The 23,215-nt window shown below is 40.2% G+C and overlaps 1 protein-coding gene across 1 annotated transcript in view; it reads right to left on the reverse strand.

Moving 5' to 3' along the window:
- The window catches only part of DLGAP2 (DLG associated protein 2), a 386,085-nt gene that overhangs the window by 75,025 nt on the left and 287,845 nt on the right, over positions 1-23,215 (reverse strand). The window contains exon 7 of the mRNA XM_026072046.1: positions 13,543-14,612. Coding sequence (XP_025927831.1) covers positions 13,543-14,612 — 1,070 coding nt within the window. The remainder of the gene's footprint in view (positions 1-13,542; positions 14,613-23,215) is intronic.

Genomic DNA, 23,215 nt, shown 5'->3' on the forward strand with positions numbered 1-23,215 from the left:
GCCCTTGCTGTCGGTGTGTCTTGGTTGCTCAGATTAGGCCTGTCAGGTTAAAAGGGCAGAAAAATGCCTAATTTCTGACCCCTGACTGGACTTCAGCCATTGGTCTGTCCCCAGCCTGTCACATTACACAAATTCTGCACATAAGCAGAAACATATCATTGGGGAGAAGGGGGATGAATTCACATCACCAAACCTGAGGTGCAAACTTGGAATCACGGAATCACTGAGGTTGAAAGGGACCCCAGAGGTCTCTAGTCCAGTCTCTTGCTCAAGCAGGGAGGTCTTTAGTCCAGCTTCCTGCTACAGCAGGTTGCCCAGGGCCACATCCGGCTGGGTTTTGAATATCTCCAAGGATGGAGACTCCTCTCTGGGCAACCTATTTCAGGTAAATGCTAATGGTAAAAAAGTTTTTCATTATATCTAATCAGAGACAGATAATCTAGGCTCCCATTCAGGCACTAGTGTTAGATATTTAAAGCTCAATGGTATGAGTATGCAACCTATCTAAAAAATACTCATGTCAAAACCAGAAGAACCAATGAAATTTTCATTTCTCTGGACTTGGACTACTGATAATTCAAGTTTTTGGATCTCAATTTAGGATTTAGCCAAAGAAGTCAATCCAGAAATTGCTACTGGCATTTCAAAACAGGTCTGCTCCTGTTGTTCCACCTGCTTCTATGACATTTGTTCCAAACTCCCAGAGTTTCAAAGGTGTTCTACCACTGAAGTGCTGATCTGCTTAAGATCTGGCATCTCACTTTACTAGCTAAATTGAAATACTTCTTAATATACGGCTTTAGCTGAGGGAGCTGACTATCACTTCTTCATATTTCTCATTCTCAAAGGTTAAAATGAATATTACCTACCTCACAGGAGTCCTGTGAAATTTAATTAGCATGCAGATGTAAAATGCACTGAAATATTCATTATCACCTAAATCTTATTTTATTAATATAAATTTCACATTTTACCAGAAGCCGAACCTGTCTGTGCATGAAATTAGACTATCGATATGAAGAAGGACAAGATATGAAATACTATGTAGTAGATAGATAATTGTTGTAATTTTATGCTTTCTCAGCCTGGAAGAGAAGATGACCCCCAAAAAGGAGGACAGAACCTGAAGCGTAGATAAGAGATTTTCCCTTGAACCAGGTCGTCTTCAAGGACCGTTAGAAGAAAAGCCCTTGTGCACAGCCATAAGTAGATGAAAATAGATGACAATCTTGCAAGGAAGACAAAAATGGTTTTTAGTAGGGTAGTTTTCCTTGACATTATACTGGCAAGTGGAAGCTGGATGTCCTGTGTTTTCAAAAATTTTGTTGAAGAAGAGTGAGAGTGAAACACTGACCTGTTAGCAGAATTTTCCTCTAAAGTTGAAGAAGACTACCTTGCAATCTTTCTCCCAGAGTTTCTTCTGGAGTGGTAGTAGCCTTATCCAAACCCAAAGAAACCACATAGGCTATAGGCTATTAAATTAAATGGGGGAGGAGAGGTACCAAGAGGCCAATTGATGGTTCTTCCAAAACTAAATCTCACCACCTTGTTCTTGCTAGTTATTTCTTTTCTGAATATTAGTTTATTTCTTTATGCTTTTTTGTGTCTTAAGGACTCTGGTTTTGGTTTGTGTGTGGAGGGGAGCGGGAATTCTCAGTCACCATTTTAGTAAGCCTCTAAACAACATTCCCTTTTTGCACTAAAAAAATTGTAACTCTATGCTACATTAGAACATATTTGTTTATTTACCCTTTCCCTTGAGTGGMCAGCATGTTCAAGACTGTTGTGAGGTGCCACTAGTGTATGAAATATTTACCACAAAATAGAAAGGGCTCAAAATTGCATTTTCCTTTGATACTTGACTTTGTACTTGAAATTTTCTTGCATCCATATTTGAAGGAAATATAATTTTTCCTCCTTTCTGAATCAAAGTAAAGAATTTTATTGCCACACAAATTTTAGAATCAGGCCCTCTAATTACATTCCACCATATACAGGCTGTAGACTCTAGCCCAGTTACTCTAGACCCTATTGGTCTTCTTTTGCAGAAGAGAACAGTGCAGCATCTATAAATAAAACCCCTGCTTCCTCAGTAGCTAACCTTGTGCCCCTCTCAACCTCATTCCTAGTGCACATTTTTATGTAGTTTTTCTGACTTTTTTATGTGCTGATTCACTGTTCAAAGAATGTGAATTATACAATGAAAACTATTTAAAAATCTCTACAAAATACGTCAGGGACTCCTCCTCACCACTAACTATGCCATTCCTTTTAATTAACTTTAATTTTCACATGCCACCCCCTCTCCCTGAATTCCTTGACAGATCAGAAGCACAGAGAGTTCTTGCAACATTCGCTGAAAGTCAGCCGACACTGTCCATCAAGCCAGGAATTAATCCAAGAAAGGAAGAGACACCTTTGTTTTGCCAGTGATTCTCTCTAGGCTTTGATCTGAACAGCCATACTATCAGAAGAAGAGGAAGAAAGTCAGATAGATCCCAAATACTTTATGCTTTACACCCGGTTGAAAACAACACCTTGAATTGCACTTGGAAATGGACCGTACATCCATGAAGATCATAAAGCACAAACATCATATTCCAGCTGGAAGATGTCTGATGAGGCAAACCAGTAGAAGCATTCTTTACTAGCTGATTTTATTAGATGTTTTTCATGTGCAGCCCCAAGCAAAGCTGCACTAACTGATTCTTGATGCGAAGAAGACTTACATCCAATGTACTCAGGATTGCTTAGTCACCGCTTTTGTATTTTCTGCATAACAGTGTTTTGGTTTTTTTTGAAGTAATGCTTTCTAATCCTTATCTTAGCAGTGATGAACTCAAAAACATGAACCATCACTGCATTTCCTAACTGATTCTCCAGAAACTGCAAATAATAATACAAGGACAGCTAAATAGTGTAAACAGGGTTGTGAGGACTCTGGCTACATTTATATCATTTGGAGGAGTGTGGACCAAGTGCCTGTCTCAGGAGCCACGTGTATGCATACTGTGCGCAAGGACACTCGCAGTTCAGCCACCTGCACAGCCCTTGCACTGCTGCTGGGTGCCCCCGGGCAAAGCATGTGCCGCATCTCCGACACGGTGAAGCAAGGTGTGGTCAGATGGCAGTGGGGGGGTTGTTCACACTAGAAGTGATTTTTCTCTGCCAAGCCTGGGGCTCACCAAGATCTTGTGGTGGAATTTTGAGATGAGATGGGTCTGGATTAAAGGAAGGGCTTGGCCTACCCTTAAATGAGAATGTAGCCTATCAATCCAAGACACAAAATCTGGGGGGATTTAACCTAGGAACCCTGATTCTCATCTGCTGCTGGTTTCCTTGGGTAAGCGACTCAGGATGCTGCTTCACAGTCAGCTTAAGCCAACTCAAAAAAAAAAATGCTACCATCAACTTAAGTGGGCCAAGTTTTCCTTAAATAATATTCATCTTTTCTATCAATTTCAGATTACTTTACAGACTCAGATAATTTCATGTAGCTGCCCGAAAAATAACTCCAAAAACACAACGCAGATAAGTTTTCAGTGTGTGGTGTGCTGCTCCAACTCACTGTGCCGCTGAACGATCGTCCATGCTAGCGAAAGAGAGGGAATGGCAACACAAGGCCGGGGAGGGCAGCCCCACTCCATTGGGCAGCAATGTAATCATAGCTTAGGCTGTGCCTTAATTCCTGTGTGTGAAATAAGGCTAATTGTGCTTCTCTAGCTTGTGAGGCTTTTGTAAGGATAAAAATGGTATGATAATTACTCTAAGGCTATGTGTACATTAGTAAACAAAGACCCATTGTCTTGCCTGGAGGCCAACTGGCCTGCAACACCCTGCATCCATGCTATTGAGCTCCCTGCTTCCAGAACAGCATGAGCGCTAGGAATGGTCCCTGGCCTGTTATAAGTCCTGAACTGCACGCAGGAATTGCTTAGGGAAATACTAGTTGCCTTGGATCAAAATAATGCCATAGAGAGGTCGAACAACACAACAATATAGAGGATAAGGATCCAGTGCCAAGGAACTTTTACTGCCATTATTCAACTTTCTAGTATAGACGTAAACTAAGGTAGCAAGTTTTTTGATGATGGAGATTCACATAACTATTAAAGACCAAAACTTGGAACTTCTCACACTTGCCACAAAATGCAGCATTCCTGCCAATTAATCTGCCACAGTCAAGCAACCAGAATTTATCTTCTTTCTGCCTGTGCTGGTGGGTCAGCCTGTAGTTGCCTTTACTCCATACCTTTCTCCATAAGTGGAATGAATTGAATTATAATGTGAGTTCTGTCAAAGCCAAGCATCAAAGGGCCAAAGAGCTAGACTGGAGTCCAGCTTGTCATTATAGGCAAAGGGGAGCCAGGAATATAYCTGCCAGCTGGACTGCCTGAATGACAGGGCAGCAGACAAAGCCCAGGGGACCACAACATCAGCAACTGAAGCTGGCTACAAGTTTCCTTGGCAGCTATTTTTAGGAAAAGCAGGCTGAATTGCCTGGAAAACATTTGCAGAGTGGGTGGAGCCTGGTATCTGCACAGCACAGTAAAGAAAAACTACAGAAAAGGCAAAAGCTCTAAGATGATTTTATGACAATTAATATTTTAAGCTGTGAATCATGTTTGTGAATATTTGGAGGGGACAGGAATGAAAGCTATTTCAACAGGCAAAATTACATTTCTCTAGAATTTATAKCTGGTTATGTATTATCTGTTCTCCATGTGCTTTGAAAAACACTGGCCCCAGGAACAAGAAAGGAAAGGTCTTTCATTTTGTTGCTGTAGTTTTGTCAGACATTAAGCAGGACTGAGTAAAAACTTACTGGAAACTAACCTTCCCTGAAGAGCTGCAGGACTGCATATCTGCATTTCTTCTGTCATGAATATATCTGCATTTCTTCTGTCACTTCCCTTTTTCTGGACTGCATGATGTACAAATGGTGTTGATATGCATATAGAAAAAAACTATCTGCAGGATGCAAGACTTTTATGTATCATAAAGTTTAATTTGTGGGATTCCTGCTGTATATTCCCTAATAATGTACGACAAAAGAAGTGAGACAAAAAAAAGTTCATTTCTTGGCAAGTTATCTATTAGCTACTGTTTCAAATAGAGAAAACATGGCAAGGCCCTCAGACACAATAAAGCACATCTGCAGCTGCTAAGGTGCTTCGGGAAAAGAGACAAGCTTTATTTTCTGCTGTCCTGGAAACCCATGCATTAAACTTGGTTACACAAGCCTTGATGTGAAACAAGAGGGGCCTTAAGGAGCAACAGAGCGAATCTCTTCATGAAGAACATTCACTCTAGAAAAATCTAATTTGCCTAATTGCATTTGCAGTGTACAGCCTAGTTTTATGCCCAAATTAAGAATTGCAACTTAAAAACTGATACTGGAATCTGCTAGAGCTCATTAGTTCATATACAGTGAACAGCTTGCATAAGTTTAGGACTATATGAATTTTGTAATACAAATACATTCAATGATTTAATAAAGTAATAATGAAATAAGAAAAGAACTCTGCTTCTCAGAGCATTTAAAGGTCAGTTTGTCAACTGTGCCCAAAGCCTCTCCCTACTAAAGCTACTGTAATTATACCACAGATGAATTTTGCTCCTGCATTTATTCATCTCCAGACACTTACATCACATTAAAACACTTGAAGTCAGCCAGTTCTGTGGATCCTATTGGGAGACCTGTTCTATGTGTCCTACATGCAAACCCCAGAAGATGAAACAAGCTCGCAGGAAAAGGAAAGAAAAAAGTGTATTAAGGGAAAAGTTTGACTCAGCCAGTAGAGAAAATTCTAGACTGCTGCTAAGTGTAGCAGAAGGCTCATCTGCTTTTATTTCCAAGCTCTGAGCCTGTCTCACCTGATAGAAAACACCCCTGAGCACACAACCTTCTTAATAATTTAAGGAACCTGGCCTTGATCATAGAGAAAAGAAGTAATTTTTTATGTGCTGAAATAYGTATTAACTTATGGAAAGTGAACAATACTCACTGAGCACATGAGACATGTGCCTTCGCGCACACCAGGTAATTGGCCCGAGCGTCTCTGGGGCTTCACTGCCTCAAATCTGAGCGTTCCCCAAGGCAGTTGCCCAGGTGCAGCATGGGCGCTGCCAGATTCGTGCACTGGGCTCGCTCTGTGTGGGCCTGGCTCACTGGGCTCATGCTGGGTCACTTGCTGAGGGAGGTGGGCTGCCACACTCTGCCAGACCCAGGCACTCAGATTCCCTGCATTGCCCCCAGTGATGTTACAGGTGGGCAAATACACCTACAAAAGTGCCTAGCAGCTAAGAAAATAGGATAGGAACTGTGTCTCATGAGTTGTGAGCAGATTTGACCAAATAGTAGAGGAATCCTGGCTCTGGCAGGTTGGTTTTGGTGGGTCTTTGGAAGCCAAGAGCCTGGGTCCTGTGGGACCACGCCGCAGCGCAGTGTTATCTTCRAACAGCTTCAGTCCAATTAACATCTTCTGACTGAGCTTTTCACTTTAAAGACTGTGGATTTTAATCACTGGATGAATGTCTTTTCTTTCATTGACACTGAGCTCTCACCTTGTGAATCCATCAGGCAGGTTATCCTTTCCTGCCTTACTATTATATCCACATTTACTATTTCTATCCACATTCTGAAAAGGAAAGATGGAATATCATCAGCCCATGGGCCCAGAATCTCTTCATTGTATGATCTCTCAGCCAAAATCACCTATAGGTCCCTCAGGAAATATCTTTGTCTTTACCACTTTAGATATTAACGAAATTCAGAGCTGTCATTTTAGCATTACTCACATGAGTGGGGCAAGGSCCCCCAGACCATTCATGGGCACAGAATTATGGAGTGAAAGAACAAATGCTTTTATGGGAAGGAAATGAGAGGCRCTCCCCACATCCTTAAAATACACAGCATTGCCAGAACCAGAGTCTGTAGATGTAGCAAGGACTCCACTGTCACAGAGCTATAATAAGGCTAGAGAGGAAGAAGACATAAAAGATGACATCCCTAGTCCTCACCTAAAAGAAGGCCTGAAGTAAACAGTGTCTTATTTAATCCAAACAGAAAATGAGATCACTTTCTTCCTGTTTTTTATAAGGCTGATACTGAAAAAATAGTGCACATCTTTAAAACATATTTAAATTAATTTTAAAGGATATATAAACATATATCTTTGCCTCTTTTGTCCTATCTAGCTATTAGGTCATATTTAACTGTCTGCATACTTTTGAAAAGATCCCTTCTCCTACCAGAAATACCAGGGACCTTGTCTATACAGACATTCAGCCATTTAAACACAGATGCAACTCCACTTTAGAAAGAAGCCCTTAGACACAGGACTGTGAGACCACCAAAAACAAATGGAAAAAATCAAAGCAACATATCTGAATGCTTCACAATTTTCTACAGTCACGTTTTTGCAGGCCAAATGGTACTGGCAGCTCAGGAGAGGAGCCAGGTCTGCCCTAGGCAGCAAGCCAATTGCAGAGGGGAGCGTGTGGTCACTCTAGCCCCAGTGTCTGCATTCCTGGCAGCTCCTGTGACTGGGCATTTAGGCCTCTCTTGCACATGCTCCACTCCTGACTTTGGGAGGGCAAAAGACCAGCTGAGACATCTTTATGGAACCGGGCTGTAGAAATGAAAACGGTATAGCACATGTCTATGCTGATTTCAGATGCAGATTATCATTTCACCCACACCAGCTTTTCTTGCCCTAGAAACAACTCAGTTAATTCTGGAGTGATGACTGTGAGCAGTGATTCTGTGCTGGTGACATAAATCATTGTGAAGGCAGTGCGGGTGACAGTGACCAAGTCACCTGGACACAGATGCCAGTACCASAACTCTACAGTAATGCCTAACTTGACAGTATATGTCAGTTGATAGAGTACTGGGCATAGTTTCTGTAGTTCACACATGTTTATTTTGTCCAGTTTCACAAAGATGAATTGCTGAGGAAGGTGCACTAGGTTGAAAACCACCCTTGCAAAGCAGTAGTACACCTCCTTAGGGCAACAGTCTAGATTCTGTCATGGCCCCAGGAGAGGTCCTAGAAATAGGCAAGTGAGGATTTATGCCTATTACTCCATAASCTTGTCCTCAAAGCTCTTCTCCATGTTGGCATAACTTAAACCAGCATAGACCCTTGTTGATACTACTGCTTTTTTATTTTTCTTTTTTAAGAAACCAACTCTTGTGCTTTTCTCTCATTCAGTAGAGTACACAGCTGACATTATTACCTACATGCTTAGCACTGCCAGTGCTGTAATGGATGACGCTGGTACTTAAATGCACTAGGAAGACAGGAGGGGGCTGAAGCCATTTTTAGAACAACATGCTATTTTCTTTTTTAGTGCTGACTCATTCACTGTACCTTGTGGTATGTTTACCTAGATTGCTTGCTGCTTCACAGGCTGCTGAATGGTTGAGGGAGGAATATTAATCAGTGACACATAGCACTGTGCTCCAGAACTTTARTGATGGTGAGTGCTCTGTTTTTGCCTGTCTTTCGGTTTATTGTCTGAATCACTTTTCTTTAATAGCATTCACAGATATTTCAGTCCTGGAAACTGTAAGTGACGCTTTCATAGTCATAAGTTTAGTACAGCTACCTRGTTCATATGCATTTTTCCTCTTGAAAAACTTTGCTCCTCACAAGCACTCATGCAAAAGTAAATTTAGTCAAATAGTCATTGCACTGTATATGCATTAAACCTGGTTAGCCAAAACAACTGATGAAGATAAAAGAGATCTCACAACTCATTTGTCTTTTTCTTAACATATCTTACATGGAAAAGTAAAATGACATGGAAAGCATGGCACTGTAGCTAAAGCTATATAAATGTATGCTTATTCTGTATGTGTGATCTACATCTGCCTGCTGAGTTAGATGACAGAAGTGTTTGGTGTCCACAGGTGCATTTGTAGCTCAATTTGTCTGCCTTCAAAATAGAAATTACAGGCCCACAGATAAAAACTGTTGTTAATCATTCACAAGTATGCGATAAATGCTATTAGTGTACAGTTGCAAAGCCAATTGTTGTGACAGCAGACTGGTATGGGCTCACATTACAGCTAAGCTGATTTCCTGACTAGCTGGAGCCCAAAGGGGCTGTCCCACTCTTCCCCTCTCCCTTCCATCTGTATGTTCCCATCACCACCATTGTAGCAGGAGTGATGCAAATGTAATCTAGTAGTGAGAGCTGGTAGCTTTAGATCAGAAAAATAATCACTATCTTATACAGCTTTATTTTCTACGAATTCAGTTCTCTGAAACTGTCCACTTTAGGACTAGATGACCATCCATGCTGGAACAAAGCAAATAACCAGGGTGGTGTGGAGAGCAATATGGCAGCTAGCCATCTGACCGAATTACCTGTAACTTGCAACTATGCACTTCTGTGCAAGGACCTCCCTTGCTACACTGACCCCAGGGGAGCAGGGAAGTATGAAACCCTAAGAGAGGAGCCAGAGACTAAGCTTGGAACTTTCACAGGTTAAAAACTACATGGTTTCAACTCTAGGGCATGACTTAAGCATGTAATGTGCACATGCCTTCGAACCCTCTTTTCTCATCTCCTTTTTTCAGTCATCTATGAATTCTGGAGAAGCTCATTTTTTAAATAGCTATTTTCTTTGTGTACTCTTCAAAGTTTCWATTCTAAGGAAAAAAGCACCTCAGGAGTTACTATGGAAGACAAAATGGAAGTCCAGAAGCAAGATTCAGAAAACATGGTTTCAAGCACAGGCCTAAGGCATTGCAATGCACCTCTGGTTTGGGACTCTGTACACCACAGCTCTCCAGTGGAATACAGGAATAGCAATATCTTTTACAGATGTCGAAAGAAAAAATAACAAGAGGGAGACCAGTGGATGGAACGGAGATTCAGGTCCAGTGAGTCCTTATATATATAGGTAGCAGAATAAAAAAAGTATATTTATACAATATTAATTTATGATACTAATATATAAAGCATTGAACATGCTGATTTTTATTGTGCTGGGATATGTGTATGTGTACATATATAAAATCTTTGAAAAACTATAATTTTACACTTTAAAAAGGATTTAAAAATGTATAGCTGACATGGAAATACTATCACTCAGGAGAAATGCCTTTTAATATCACGTATTGTAATGCTATAAACACAGAGATTGTACAAAGGGCCTGGGGTTTTATGCTAATCTGTTCATTTGTGCACCTCAGGGAAATATGCTGCTGCATAGTCAACTTCATAATCCCTTGAATACTTCCATTTCCAGATATTCTGGAGCAGGTAAACTCTCCTGGCTAGGGATCCTTTCTCTAACTTTTTCACTTTCTGGACATAGTGATTATTTTCATCCAATCATTATTTACTGATGCTTCTTTTACTGCTGTAAAAAAAGTTAAATATCCTTCTTCAGTTTTGCTRATAGAATAATTGAAGTGTGCAGTGATTAACAAATTACATTTGCTGGGTCAGAGAGAAAGTTCATGGCAGAGATAATAACAGGTCTCACATCTCTGTTTTCAATGATTACAGGGTCACAGCACAGCATCCTTCAAAGTAGATGTTTCAAAACTATGTRTTTAGTTATGACATTGGCAGAACAGGGTCCCTCATTTGTTTGCTGATCTTGGGCTAGTGAATAAGCCAGCCTCTCAATCTGAAGGATATCCATGCTCTGAATAGCATATTCAGATTCCACAGAACCTACATTTCATTTAAAATATTTGTAATAAGAATATTCCTAACATAGAATTGCTGGTATTATTGCTTCAGACACTACTATTCATTCTTTATTGTAGTAACTGAGTACTTAAGTCTTAACATATTCACCCTGTAGCATCTCTGTGAATTAGGGAACTGCTACTATCCCATTTTTAAAGAGGCTTAAAAGGAAGATCGCAGGGGAAGTCTCTRGTATAAAAGCTTAAAATTTGCATCTCCTAGATTTTAAGCTGGAACCCTAATCACTGGATGAAACTTCCTTTCAGTCATCCCAAATTCACCAAAAGCCTAAAAGAAAGATTTCTGAAAGAAATGTGCTTTCCTGTTCCCTAGGCCTTGGACTCCTACTGGGCTCTTAGCATAAAGCTTCACAGAATCACAGAATCACAAAATGGTTGAGGTTGGAAGGGACCTCTGGAGATCATCTAGTCCAACCCCCCTGCTCAAGCAGGGTCACCTAGARCACGTTGCACAGGATCATGTCCAGACGTGTTTTGAATATCTCTGGAGGAGGAGACTCCACAACCTCTCTGGGCAACCTGTTCCAGTGCTCTGTCACCCTCACAGTGAAGAAGTTTTTCCTCATGTTMAGATGGAATTGTCTGTGTTTCAGTTTGTGCCCGCTGCCTTGTGTCCTGTCGCTGGGCACCACTGAAGAGTCTGGCCCCATCCTCTCTACACCCTCCCTTAAGATATTTGACAATCATCTTCGTAGATAATCATCTTCACAGCCCTCTGCTAGACTCTCTCCAGTAGTGCCAYGTGTCTCTTGTACTGGGGAGCCCAGAACTGGACRCAGTACTCCAGATGTGGCCTCMCCAGGGCTGAGTAGAGGGGGAGGATCACCTCCCTCGACCTGCTGGCAACACTCTGCCTTAATGCACCCCAGGATACCATTGGCCTCCTTGGCCACAAGGGCACATTGCTGCCTCATGGAAGCTTACTGATAACCAAGTCAGTTTGTGAACTCAGTGTTTCACATTCACTTGGGCACACTGATATAACTGGGGAGTAAGGAGGAGGACCACGAAAAGTAAAAACTGGTGGCTTCTGCAAAGAAAAAGGAGACCTAAAAATGGGAGAAGAAGAAACAAGGAAATGTGACAGGGAGGAAAGCACAAAACCGAACAGAGACATACAGGACCTGGAACTCTCTGTATACAAGTGTCATGGTAAGGAAGAAGTTAGAAATAACTAACTTCTCTTTACTGCAAGAGCAGTACCCCTGATGTTAGAACACGAGCTTGGGGGGAACTCTGCACTGGAAGCGCTTCCAGCTCTGGCTCACTGAGTTAGATCAAATACTTCCAGGAAAGCACAGGCTGTTTTACATATATGAGAATGGTATTGAATATGATAAAACACTATGGCTGTCAGCCTAAAATTKAAATCAGTTTGTATGGTAATGCTAGGAGGGTTGCAACTTCTTTATTTTCCCTTCTCTGAAATGAGGAATTTTCCCATATTACAGTAGGGAAGATTGATCCTGGATGGCTGTACATGTATTTGAAAAGACTCAGCTTTTCATCTGTGACTCATTACTATTGGTCTCCTATCGCTCGGAGAGGAACAGGGCTCTGCACAGAAGTAGAACGGTTGTTATTCTGTGTCTGCTGGCTTCTGCAGATACCACAGGAACTGGAGATCTCTAAATACGTAAATATGAAGTGGAGATTTGCACATGTTAATGTGAGAATAAGGGAGTTCTACAGCAGGTGGAGTTCATTACAAAAGAAAATGGAAGAGAAGGTACTGAGAACAATGTGGGCTTTGCAGGCTGTACTTTGTGGAAATTCCTAAGGGAACGCTTATATAATATGTTCTTCCCAGTGGCAATGCCAAGTGGAGGAATTACCCTCCCAGCTACTCCTTCCTTTCTGCTCTGCTTACACTGCAGCTCTCTGTGCACCCTGATGTGCTGATACAACTTATCATGGGGCTGTGCTGGAAGTAGATCACATAAGTGATGTAAATGTCTAAAAAATATTTTGAAAGCTATTTTTTATACCCATATCACTTCAAGATCCAGAGCACAGTCCAGCATCATAAATGGCTATACCAGCATGACTTTGGGGTGGCAAGTGGCAGCAGCTATGAGAGTTTAAATGTAGGTGAAGATGGGAGCATCTTTAGAACTAGTTGATGCTAAAGAAAACAAGACCACAGAACAATACCCCAAATAGWCTGAGTATCCGACCTGAAATATTTATCTCCCTGAGGTACCGATGTAACTTTTAGCAAGAATAGCTCAGTGAGCTTAATGAGAACCCTCAAAACAGGCTCAGTTCAATATGATTTTAGGTGACCCAGTCACTAAAACGAAGTTTATGAGTAATTGTCATCAAGGCAAAGCAACTGAGTATACCAGTAAATCTATTCTCCTGTTACTTAAAACAACCGAGAGACAAGGAATAAAAGAACACAAAAATAGGATTCCAAACAGTCTGTTTTTAAAATCTTTCATTTATGATTGTATTTGATACATTTTTTCTAGCCCCAAACTGCTGGGAGAACTGCCCCTTTTGTAATCAGAGGTATGGATTTTATCAAGATTTTTAGTGTGAACACAAAAGGTGAAAACACATTCACTGACCTTAACCTAATTTATATTACACCAGTTTCATTTAGTTTTTAATCTGTGCCCTGTAAACAAAGACTGAAGCTGAAGATTTTCCACTTTCATGGAATAGCTGCATTGCGTGAACCAGTCCTCTTTTTCTTTAAGAGAGATATGTAGATGACCCTTGCATTTTTTACAATGACTTTATGGCATAAATTATAAAGCTTTTTCCTTTAAAAATATTAAGAAAATCTTCCTCTTACCTGAAGGTAATGGCACGGCCTCAAGGAAGGTTTGATTTCCTGATGAACCAGAGGCTTATCTAAGTTAAGTGACGATTTGCGATAAGCTTCTTTAGCCTGACTTACTGTAAGTGTGGACCAAGAACTCCTTTTCATATATTTACCATCAGGGGTCATTGCTAGCCCTTCACAAGCTGAACATTTCACATCATTGTTACTTTTGGAAGTCTTCAATGAGAGATCCCCAAAATGGCYCTGGAGTGCTTCAGGGTAGCAATGGGATATATGATCCGCATGGTGCCTATTTACCACACTAGGGGTTCGGTAAGTGCTATCACTGTCCAAATTATCATCAGAGCTCCACCAGCTGCTCATTCCAGATTTATGCTTGCTCTCTGGTTTTCGTTCCTTACTTTTACTCCTTTTGCTATGCTTGGAATGGTGTCCATGATGATGATCATCCCCTCGACTGTCTCCCTTTGTCCCATTAACGTTTCCCTTGGATGATCCTTCCAGAGAATGAGACTTGGTAAAAAGTTTCTGGACTGAATGAACAAGATGGCGTATTCTTCCTGGGCTCTCACTGCGTTGTTCTGCAGCTGTTGAGGTTCTCTGATACTGTAAAGTATGAAACCCATCCCGGTGAAGAGGAAGTTGTTTCTCAAATTGGTCCAAAAGATTTGCAGGAATGCGGTTAATCTTGGGGTTACCGTGAGACATGGCGCAGTCGTCTCTTGTGTCGTAATGTGAGCTGTAGTGCATTCTGGGGAAAGTGCTACTTGACATGTGATCGCCCATTACCATGGGCATCATCATGCATTCAGAATGGATGGAGCTGCGTGGTGAGCAACGATGGTGGTCCATCGGACAACTCTCCGTAGGGCTGAGAAGATAGGATGGCCTTGGCTCCTGCCCATGGTGGATATGGTCATGGGTGTGTTCACAATCTTCAGGGGATGCTAAGCCACAAGTATGAGCTGAACATAACTGTGGTTGGTTGCGACTACCAGATAATCCTTTCATATTCCTCGGAGCAGGAGAGTATCTTTCTTCATTGAAGTGCTGAGAAGGTGACCATGAGTACTGCTGGTCTGTCAGGAGAACACATAAAACCTATGTTATATCTAATTAAAAGACTAACTTGCAAAATCCAAGGATATTGCAAAACTGAACTATTTTTTTCTTGTAAATTCAATGAAAAGTCTTACTTGTCATTTATGGGATTTGATTCGCCATATTAAAACTGGTTAAAATTGGTCACTTTGAGCAATTTATGAGGTGAATGCAAGAGACTTCTTGTTTGCAAAATTGTCTGCTAGCAACTCTACAATTTTATRAAGTTATCCATTATGCAAATTTACTCTAATACATTTAATGAATACATTCAAGTGTTCAGTTTATTATTTGGTATTTGGAATTGGTATGCCAAGCTTTGTGGTTAGTCATTTAAGTTACATGTGTCTAGTTCTATTTCTGTGGTTTCTCAGTTGGGTATCTTAACCTTCATGCATCCTTTCTCCATGGAAAGAGTCATTTTCTTTTCACAAACTGAACTTTTTTTAATTAAATGAATATCAGGTACAGGATCCCAAGTTTACTGTTCATAAACATAAATAATAAGCAGCACAGATAAAAAGAATATGAACATGCTGAAATCAAGCCTATTTTTTATATCACTAAGCAGTTTATGAATAAGCATTTCATACTACTTGAACTTCTGTTAACATTAGTCCAGATGGATTATGGCCATTGCCATACTTGTACAGTCTTCTCTATTAGGCATTTTCTTCCATTCATGCTTCTGTCCAAATTAAAAGATATTTATCTAATCACTCTATGTTATTCCTGATAAAACAAGTATCTCCAGGAACAACCTATAGGTTTTTATATACTCTGTTATTTGTTCCTATGGATTGGGCGCGCCAAGTTGTGGTTATTAAAAAGAAGTGACTACAAAATAAAGGTAGCTTATAAGTGAAGATTTTGGTACTTGAGCCTCTGATTTTTTTTCTTATTCAATTTCTTGCAGCTGTCAAATGCTACAAAAAAAAGAAAAAAGAAAAAAAAACAGAAATGCTTCAATTTGATTTGGACATTCATTTTTCCTCTTAAATTTCAGCTTACTTAAGCAAACATTTCAAAAACAGACATAGATATAGGATACAAGACAATTCCTTAGAGGATCATACAGATGCATACAAATTTGTGCTTACAACCCACTTAGCAAAGTCTTTCTGCAGACTTGCTCTTGAGATCCTAAGCAATCTGAAAGTTAGTACAGGTTAGTACAGGTTGCTTCAGCCAAAAACAAAACTAAAGAGTATGTACTCATCATATATAAGAATATAACCTGACACTGGAGACTGGCTTCTAGAGATAACACAGTAGTCGAGAGCAATTTGAAGAGTTCCTGRGCGTATGTGAAAACTCTCCTAAATCATATTCCCACTGCTGGTTAAAACACAACACCCGTATATGGTCATGAAACAAACCAATACCTATGTCTCTTTCATTTTATTAAATTAGCAAGCTTTTWTAAGAATTTCAATACAGAATGCAAGTTGTGGCAAATCTTTAGCATCAGCAGTTTTATAACCTAAATTCCCTATAGTGTAAGATGCTTAGATAATTTTATTACATCTTAATTTCAATAGAAATCCACATGATATTTTTTTTAAAAATGTAGCATTGACCTTATAAACGATAGGTGCATCCTAGGTGCAGATCTGCCACACTAAAGTCAAAGATRAATTTAAGGGTCCAAATTTCACTTCCAAACTTTATCATAGTGTGAAACTGATCTCTGCGGGTATATATCCTTTTCTGCATCTATTTTGTTTTTATASCAACTTCTTTTACTTAGTTTTTGGCTATCTTCACATGAAAAAGAAAACTTATCACTGTTCATTACTCAGGCTGTTGTACTATTTAGCTTATAATACCCTACGTAAACGTAGTTCCAAAAAGGAAAGATAARTGTTTCTCTGAAATAACATTATTTTGATTATTCAATTAAAAGCACAGCTACATATAGACAAAGTAGTAAAGTATAAGAGTGCATTGTGATTCAGGCACATAAGTAGCACTGTAATTAATGGTACTTAAACCGGTATATTACCAAACATTATCAGGGGAATAATAATGGTCCATGTGTTGAACTTAAGACTGTGCTTCCCATAAAGGGTTTCCAAAGCATCTGACAGAAATTACTGCATTATTTCTTACAACAATCCTGTGAGACGTGGAAGGCACTGTTCTCCTTTTACAGGAAAGCAAACTGGAATACAGGCAACATTTCCCACAGTGCTTGTGGATTTGCTGATTTTAGTTTTCACAGTTCTGTGAGCCAAAGGGAGGTCAAAGGAGGCTCCTCCATCTGACACCACAATTAAAATCACCTCCTGAATCTTTTCATCACAATCTTGCACATCTATGAATGAAGGTAACTCAGGCACTAGGGCTACGAACTGCCAAAGTATTTCCAAAAAACTAAGGGCATGGCAGAGATCCAGAAGGAAGAAAAGAGTTAGCCAGGAACAAGAAGTTCATTTAAATGAGTTCCCTGGAGCAGAACTGCTAGTCTCTGGTGATTTCTTTTGGCCTCACACAGCATCAAACATAGCCCAGAAGGCTTCAAACATTTTCGTGTTGTTAGATCCCTAGGAGTATGAGACAGCGTGATTTGATCACACTGCTATGGATAATTTAACAACAGCTTTTCCATCCCTCATGACTCCCTGTGATTCTAGCCCACTACAATTACAGAAAGATACAATTTTCTGTACATTGCTTTCACAGCCTTATAGTGTTTCATGTGCCTGGTGGAATTTCTGAATTTATTGTTTGAAATATAGTCGTTAGAAACTGCTATAGACATTTAATAAGCATAATCAAAATAATTAAAACCTGAATTTAAAAGGGGGCACTTTCTAGAACTAATTTTCTCCTCTGAAATCTGCCATAGAGAGTAATTGATACTAAGTAAAGTCCCAAATTACTTACATGTGCATCATCTAAATTTATCACTCCAATTAGGTTTGGGCTCTGCCTGGAACACAAAATCTGTCTTATGCTCCTAAGCACCATTATTTCTTCTTATCAACACCCTCAAAAACTGCAAATGTTTAAATTATTATATAAAATTATCAAGTTCTCTAGGCTTGATACTTCATTCACCTTTCTTTGGGACACATGTTTCAGGGCTCAAAGAAGCAGTCAAGCTATAGCTGAATGAATTACTGTATAACACCAGACCAGTGTAATTGACCATGTGCTAGCTCTTAGCCTGTCAGAAACACAAAGAAAAATGTGCTGCCTTAAAATTAAATTAAGCTAACATGCTTTGCAAGGGGCTAAAAGTGTGTCAGTGGTCAATATCCACAGTTCAGTTGATTCATAAAAACTTGTAAAGCCCCGATATTAATGGTATTTCTGAATCCTTAAAAAATAAAGTTAAGATCCTAGATTAGTTAAGATCCAATGCTAGATTGGCAGGAATTTTAGTCTATTTCTTGAAGATAATAAAATACAGAACAAAATATAAACTTTCTTTTACAAGTGCAGATTCTATGTTTTCTTAGAATAATGACCCTTAAAAATATCAAAGTAATTGAGGGTAATAATGTCTAGTCCCTTAAAGAAAGTGTCACCATCAGAACCAAAGAACTGAAGGGAGACAGAAGAAAAAATCAGCATAATCCTAAATAGTCAGAGGAATCAGGAACAGAAGAATAGTACCTTACATGTGAGCACATTAACAGCTTTTTTAGGTTCCATCAGAGCAAAATGGACTCTTTCCATTGACTCCAATGGTTATCGGGTCAGTACATTGCAGACTGTGTAGGAAGCAGACACAGACATATGCTGGCAGAGTCATATTTCACTTTGACAGACAGAATCCAGTAATTCCAAATTTCTGAAAACTCCTTAAAGCTGTTCTTTCCAGAGACCATTGTACAGACATATAAGTCAAACTTTAACCTTGACAGATGCAAGGATTTCTTCATCCCTTTCTATCTATTGCATCTCTTTCCCTGCTGTGTCATGCCCTTTTCTGCTTTTTTTCCTGATTATTTCTCCTTACTTTCTGATATGAAAACTGCTGCTCTCTTATTTTAAGCAGATGTTCATTTGCCTGTCTTCAGATATGGGTCATAATTTTTTGAGCATTCAAGCTTCTTCCTTGTATCAGTCAGTAATCAAGGGAAGAAAGACAGGTACARTGACTAAGAACATTGCTTGAAATGATGAATTAGATCCATTCATATTAATGTACAAAAGGGTTGAAAACCTTTAAGCAATGAAAAATCAAGGCTGTGCATCTCTAAGTTCCTGGAACACTGCCCTTTGCTAAAGGGATTCAATGTAAAAACACTGGAAATGTCTCTAACATTCAAAGCAAGTGCATGTCTCCACAAATATTGCTTTGTATTGAAAGCAAGCTTCAGGAGCATTAAATAATAATAATTCCTGGAACTACTAAATGGTGCCTGATTTGTTTTCATTCTTTTTCTTTTTTTTTTTTTTTCTTTTGCAAAACACTTTGTTTTCACTGAGAAATTAATTTAAATTGCTTTAACCTTATAAGCCCTTTGTAAATATTTCTGTAATCAGGCCACAAATTTAGTAGATATTCACTTCCAATATTTATAAGCCTTTTTTCAGTACATGGCAAAGCTCACACCAAAAAATTAGTATAAAAGAAGTTTTTAAATGCACATTTCTTTTTTCGTCCAGGGGACTCTGAGGGTCTTTCTCACATGGAGCCTGAGAAGATGAGCTAACACTAGCAAGTCAGTCAGGGGCCTAAGTGATGCAGGGCAGCTACGCTTCTAACAAAGCAGTACACTAATTACTTACACATCTGAAATATCTGTACTGTTTTCACTGGAGAAGAAAGAACTCTTTTGGATAGTCACACAATGCAATGCTGGAAAGAGATACCTAACCGAGCTCTGAAAAAGATGTGGTATAGAAAACCAGGCTGTTGCACTGTGCTGTTTCACTCAGTTTAATTAGCATTGCAATGCATCATGAAGAAATATCCTCACAGCCCCCCTATAACTAATATAAACATTAAGTATCATAACAACAAGGATATTAATCAAAATAAGTGCATATTAAATATTAAAAATACATAAATAGAATGCTTTAGCTGGAGCTCTGCTTGCCCAAGGACTGCAGCAGCCAGCAGTAGATGAACACTTTTTCTTCATTAATTTGTTATATTTTTTCTCTATTAAATTCTAACTTTGAAAGTGAACATTTTCACAGATTGAGAAGAATGACTAAGCTGCCAACTGGAAGGAAGAAATTCTGGAAATGCCTTAAGCTGCTCCACTGGTTTCATGAGATTTCCAACTTATTTATTTAGCATAACACTTTATATAAAATTTACACAAAAATCCAGGGATTGGGTGACTACCTAATTTTAACGTTCAGCTGTAGATGTCTTGTATCTTCTGTTACACAGACTGGATGCAGTTGCACTGCATGCAGYGCTGCCTGTCTGCAAATTCCTCCTATCTAACATCCCAGCAAAGGCATCAAACTAAACAACTACACTCTAAACCTAGGCTGGTTACTTGAAACATTAAACTGTGTGGGGTAGCAACCCCTCCAAAATAAGTAATTGGCTCGCTTGGGGCAATCACAACAAGGTATTTCATGCACCCAATCTCCCTATATAGTCAAAGGAGAAAAGGGGGCAGTTCTGAGGACCTAACACAAGCAGCAAAGTGCCCAAGGCTAGCGAGTAAACATTTGAATCCCAGGCTTGCTCCAACACTTTGGCACCTGACACAAGCCCACAAAATAAATACCTCTGCCTGTTCAGGATGCTGTGGGGTCGTTATGGTAGGCACCTATGACTGAGTTTATACTAGCAGGCTGAGCTGGGCTAGAGGATGGGATCAGTCCATACAGTTAAGCTGTTGCCATCAAAGGTTCAGACTGCATAAACAGCACTCTTCCAAACGATGCACTGGCATGATTTCAGGAATAACACGGGCCAATGACTATTACCAATAGGCAGTTTGGATGTGGTTTTATTTTGGAGTGTGAGAAACTGGTGTGATTCATCTCATCCTGAAGTATGTCTAAAAAATGTCAGATGAATACCACCCTTCAAGAGCATATTTTTCTCTGCTGACAACAGGGAAAGCTGGGGATGACAGGTTCAAATGCAGAAAGCTACATCATAAATATCTGAAGTTAGACAGAAGGCATGAAACACATGCCTAATGCTAAAACCTGGCCAATGGTTTAATTCAGTGGGACCACATGGCAAATAGTGTCCAAGGATAAGATACAGCTTCTTTGGCTCCTTTGTTAGATAAAAATGGACATGCAAATTCTGTTCCTAGAGCAGCATCAGTGACCAGAACACACTGATTTGGAGAAAAGCTGGAAAACCCAAAGGGAAGAATAAGGGGCACACAGAGTGCTGCTGTCTATTTAGTTCAGTCGCAGTTTCAAGCACGGACGCAGAAGTCTGCAGGTGGCATGAATATCTGACAGCACCCGATGATATCTGTGTATTGAACATAACTGCAGGGCTTGGTGGCTGGGGCTGCAGGGTATCCGGTGTGGAGGAGACCATGAGGGGCCCCGTGCTGGTCTCTGCAATGTTCAGATGCAGGGGACCCACGCCGGGGCAGGGACACCCGGAGGGACTGTGGACCCTGGAGAAGCCTACGTCGGAGCAGAGGATCAGTAAGGAGCAAGGAGCAGCRGACAGAAACCCTGGGCCCTGGCCCCAACCTGCCGCCTCTCGCCTCACCCAGGGCAGTGGAGGACATGAATGTGACCTGCGGCGGCAGCAAGGAGACTGGGAAGGAGGGAGGAGAGGTGCCGGTCTGAAGCTGAGCCTGGGGAAAGGGGAGGAAAGGTGCTTCCCTGAGTGTTTGTCTGATTGTCTGTCTTCTCTGTTTCTCAGTATCTGAATCAGTAATTAAAAGTTTATGTTAACTGACAATAAATTAAATTAAGTAAAATTCCCCRAGTTGAGACCTTTTTACCCACGACAATCTGTCAGCACAAGTTTTCTTTCTTCAGCTTCATCTGTCTTTCAAATAGAGTTTAGCAGATTGGCAACCCAACATCCCAATGGATTTATCCCTGAGATAAATAAGCATGATCAGAGACATGGCRGTACAGTCAGAGGTGCACACAGAAACAGTGTTCAAGGGAGAGAAGGGGGTTTTTGCTATAAGGGAGCTGGGGGATGAAGGGAATAGCAACTTTCAGGGTACAAAAACCAGGATGCTTTCAAAGAAAAGGAGCACAAAGGAGTGATCACRGGGGCAAGCTGTGACTGGGGGCACGTCAAAGCGTGGTTACAACATAGAGTCCCTGGCATGCAGAAGAGGGGATGCCATTTCTGAAAAAGGAGCAAAGYGGCAAAAAGTAGGGAAATAACGTCTGAGGAATGAAGCTGTCCCCACACAGTATAGGGGGGATAGTGGGTGCTTTGGTTTGACTGAGGGCTGGAAGTGCCTGTGCCATGCCAAAGGACTGGGCTGAAACCCTGCACAGGCAATATGGGGTGCTGAAGACACAGGGGATGTAGGGAGTCCTCAGAGTGATGTGAAATTAGTTTCCAGTGGTTTGAAGTGTGTGATGTCCTGGTATTGATTGGCATGTAACACACAGCCCTTCACACTGCTTTTCAAGTTCAAAGTGCATTGCCACTATCCACCTTTGCAACAGTGCTAYGACAGAGGTAAGCCCACAGATTGATTTATGGCTAACATTTTTTTTCACAGAATCTGTGTGACCAGTGAAGCTTTTGACAAAAATATAAAGTATCAGAACTTGACTGACCTAAACTAACTAACATGTAAGCTATTTCCTGTAATCTTCTGGAGAAATGCAGCTGTATGGAGTCAACCAGGGCTTCACTATGTGAGTGTCATTGAAAAATATGTAAGAAACTTATAATGCTTCCAAATACAGGCTAGAAAAGACAGCCCAACGCCACTGAACTTCCTTTGTCCCTTGTTGTACGTGCTTTTACAGATTCCTTTTCCCAAAGGAGAAAATTTTGCAGCTTGCAGTTATTAGGCCAAATATAGGAGAGAGTCGGTTTCCCTTGGCATAATTAAAACTGCAACCATTTTCTCAGGAGAGAAGCTATGTGTTTACCATGCAACTCAGCAATTAAAGACAGCAAAAGCAATTGGGTAGTCAAGCTCAGAGATATTCAGGAATCTACACATCAGGAATCTACACATTCAGGAATCCTAGTCACATTGAAGGCAATGACAAATCTCATTAACTTCACTGGGGCTGCTGTTAGTCCTAAACATTTTCTGCAGAATCTTCTGAGTTTATTGACAAGTCCTGTTGTCACTTGAAGGGAATCTTCTCCAATCCACATGGTATATTATAAAAAGTAATTCATGCCTGACTGGAATAAATGTACTAAAAGCCTGGATAAATCACTGGAAAGATCCCAGTGTCAGGAAGAAGACAGAATCAGGGGGTGGAGCTGATCCCACTGAAGTACTGCCACTGATTTCAGAGGGGCCAAGATTTAGCCCAGGGATCCAAACCATTTACTGTTCAACTGAATGAAACTACCAAATCTCCCAGGTGGCTTTCCTAATAATAAATACTTTTCATTGATTATTAGCTAAAAATTAAACATAAGAAATAATGTTGATATTTCTGAACTTCTTTCTTGAATTTTTTT

This window comes from Apteryx rowi, unplaced genomic scaffold (genome assembly GCF_003343035.1).
Source record: "Apteryx rowi isolate R43461 unplaced genomic scaffold, aptRow1 scaffold_335, whole genome shotgun sequence".
NCBI lineage: Eukaryota > Metazoa > Chordata > Aves > Apterygiformes > Apterygidae > Apteryx > Apteryx rowi.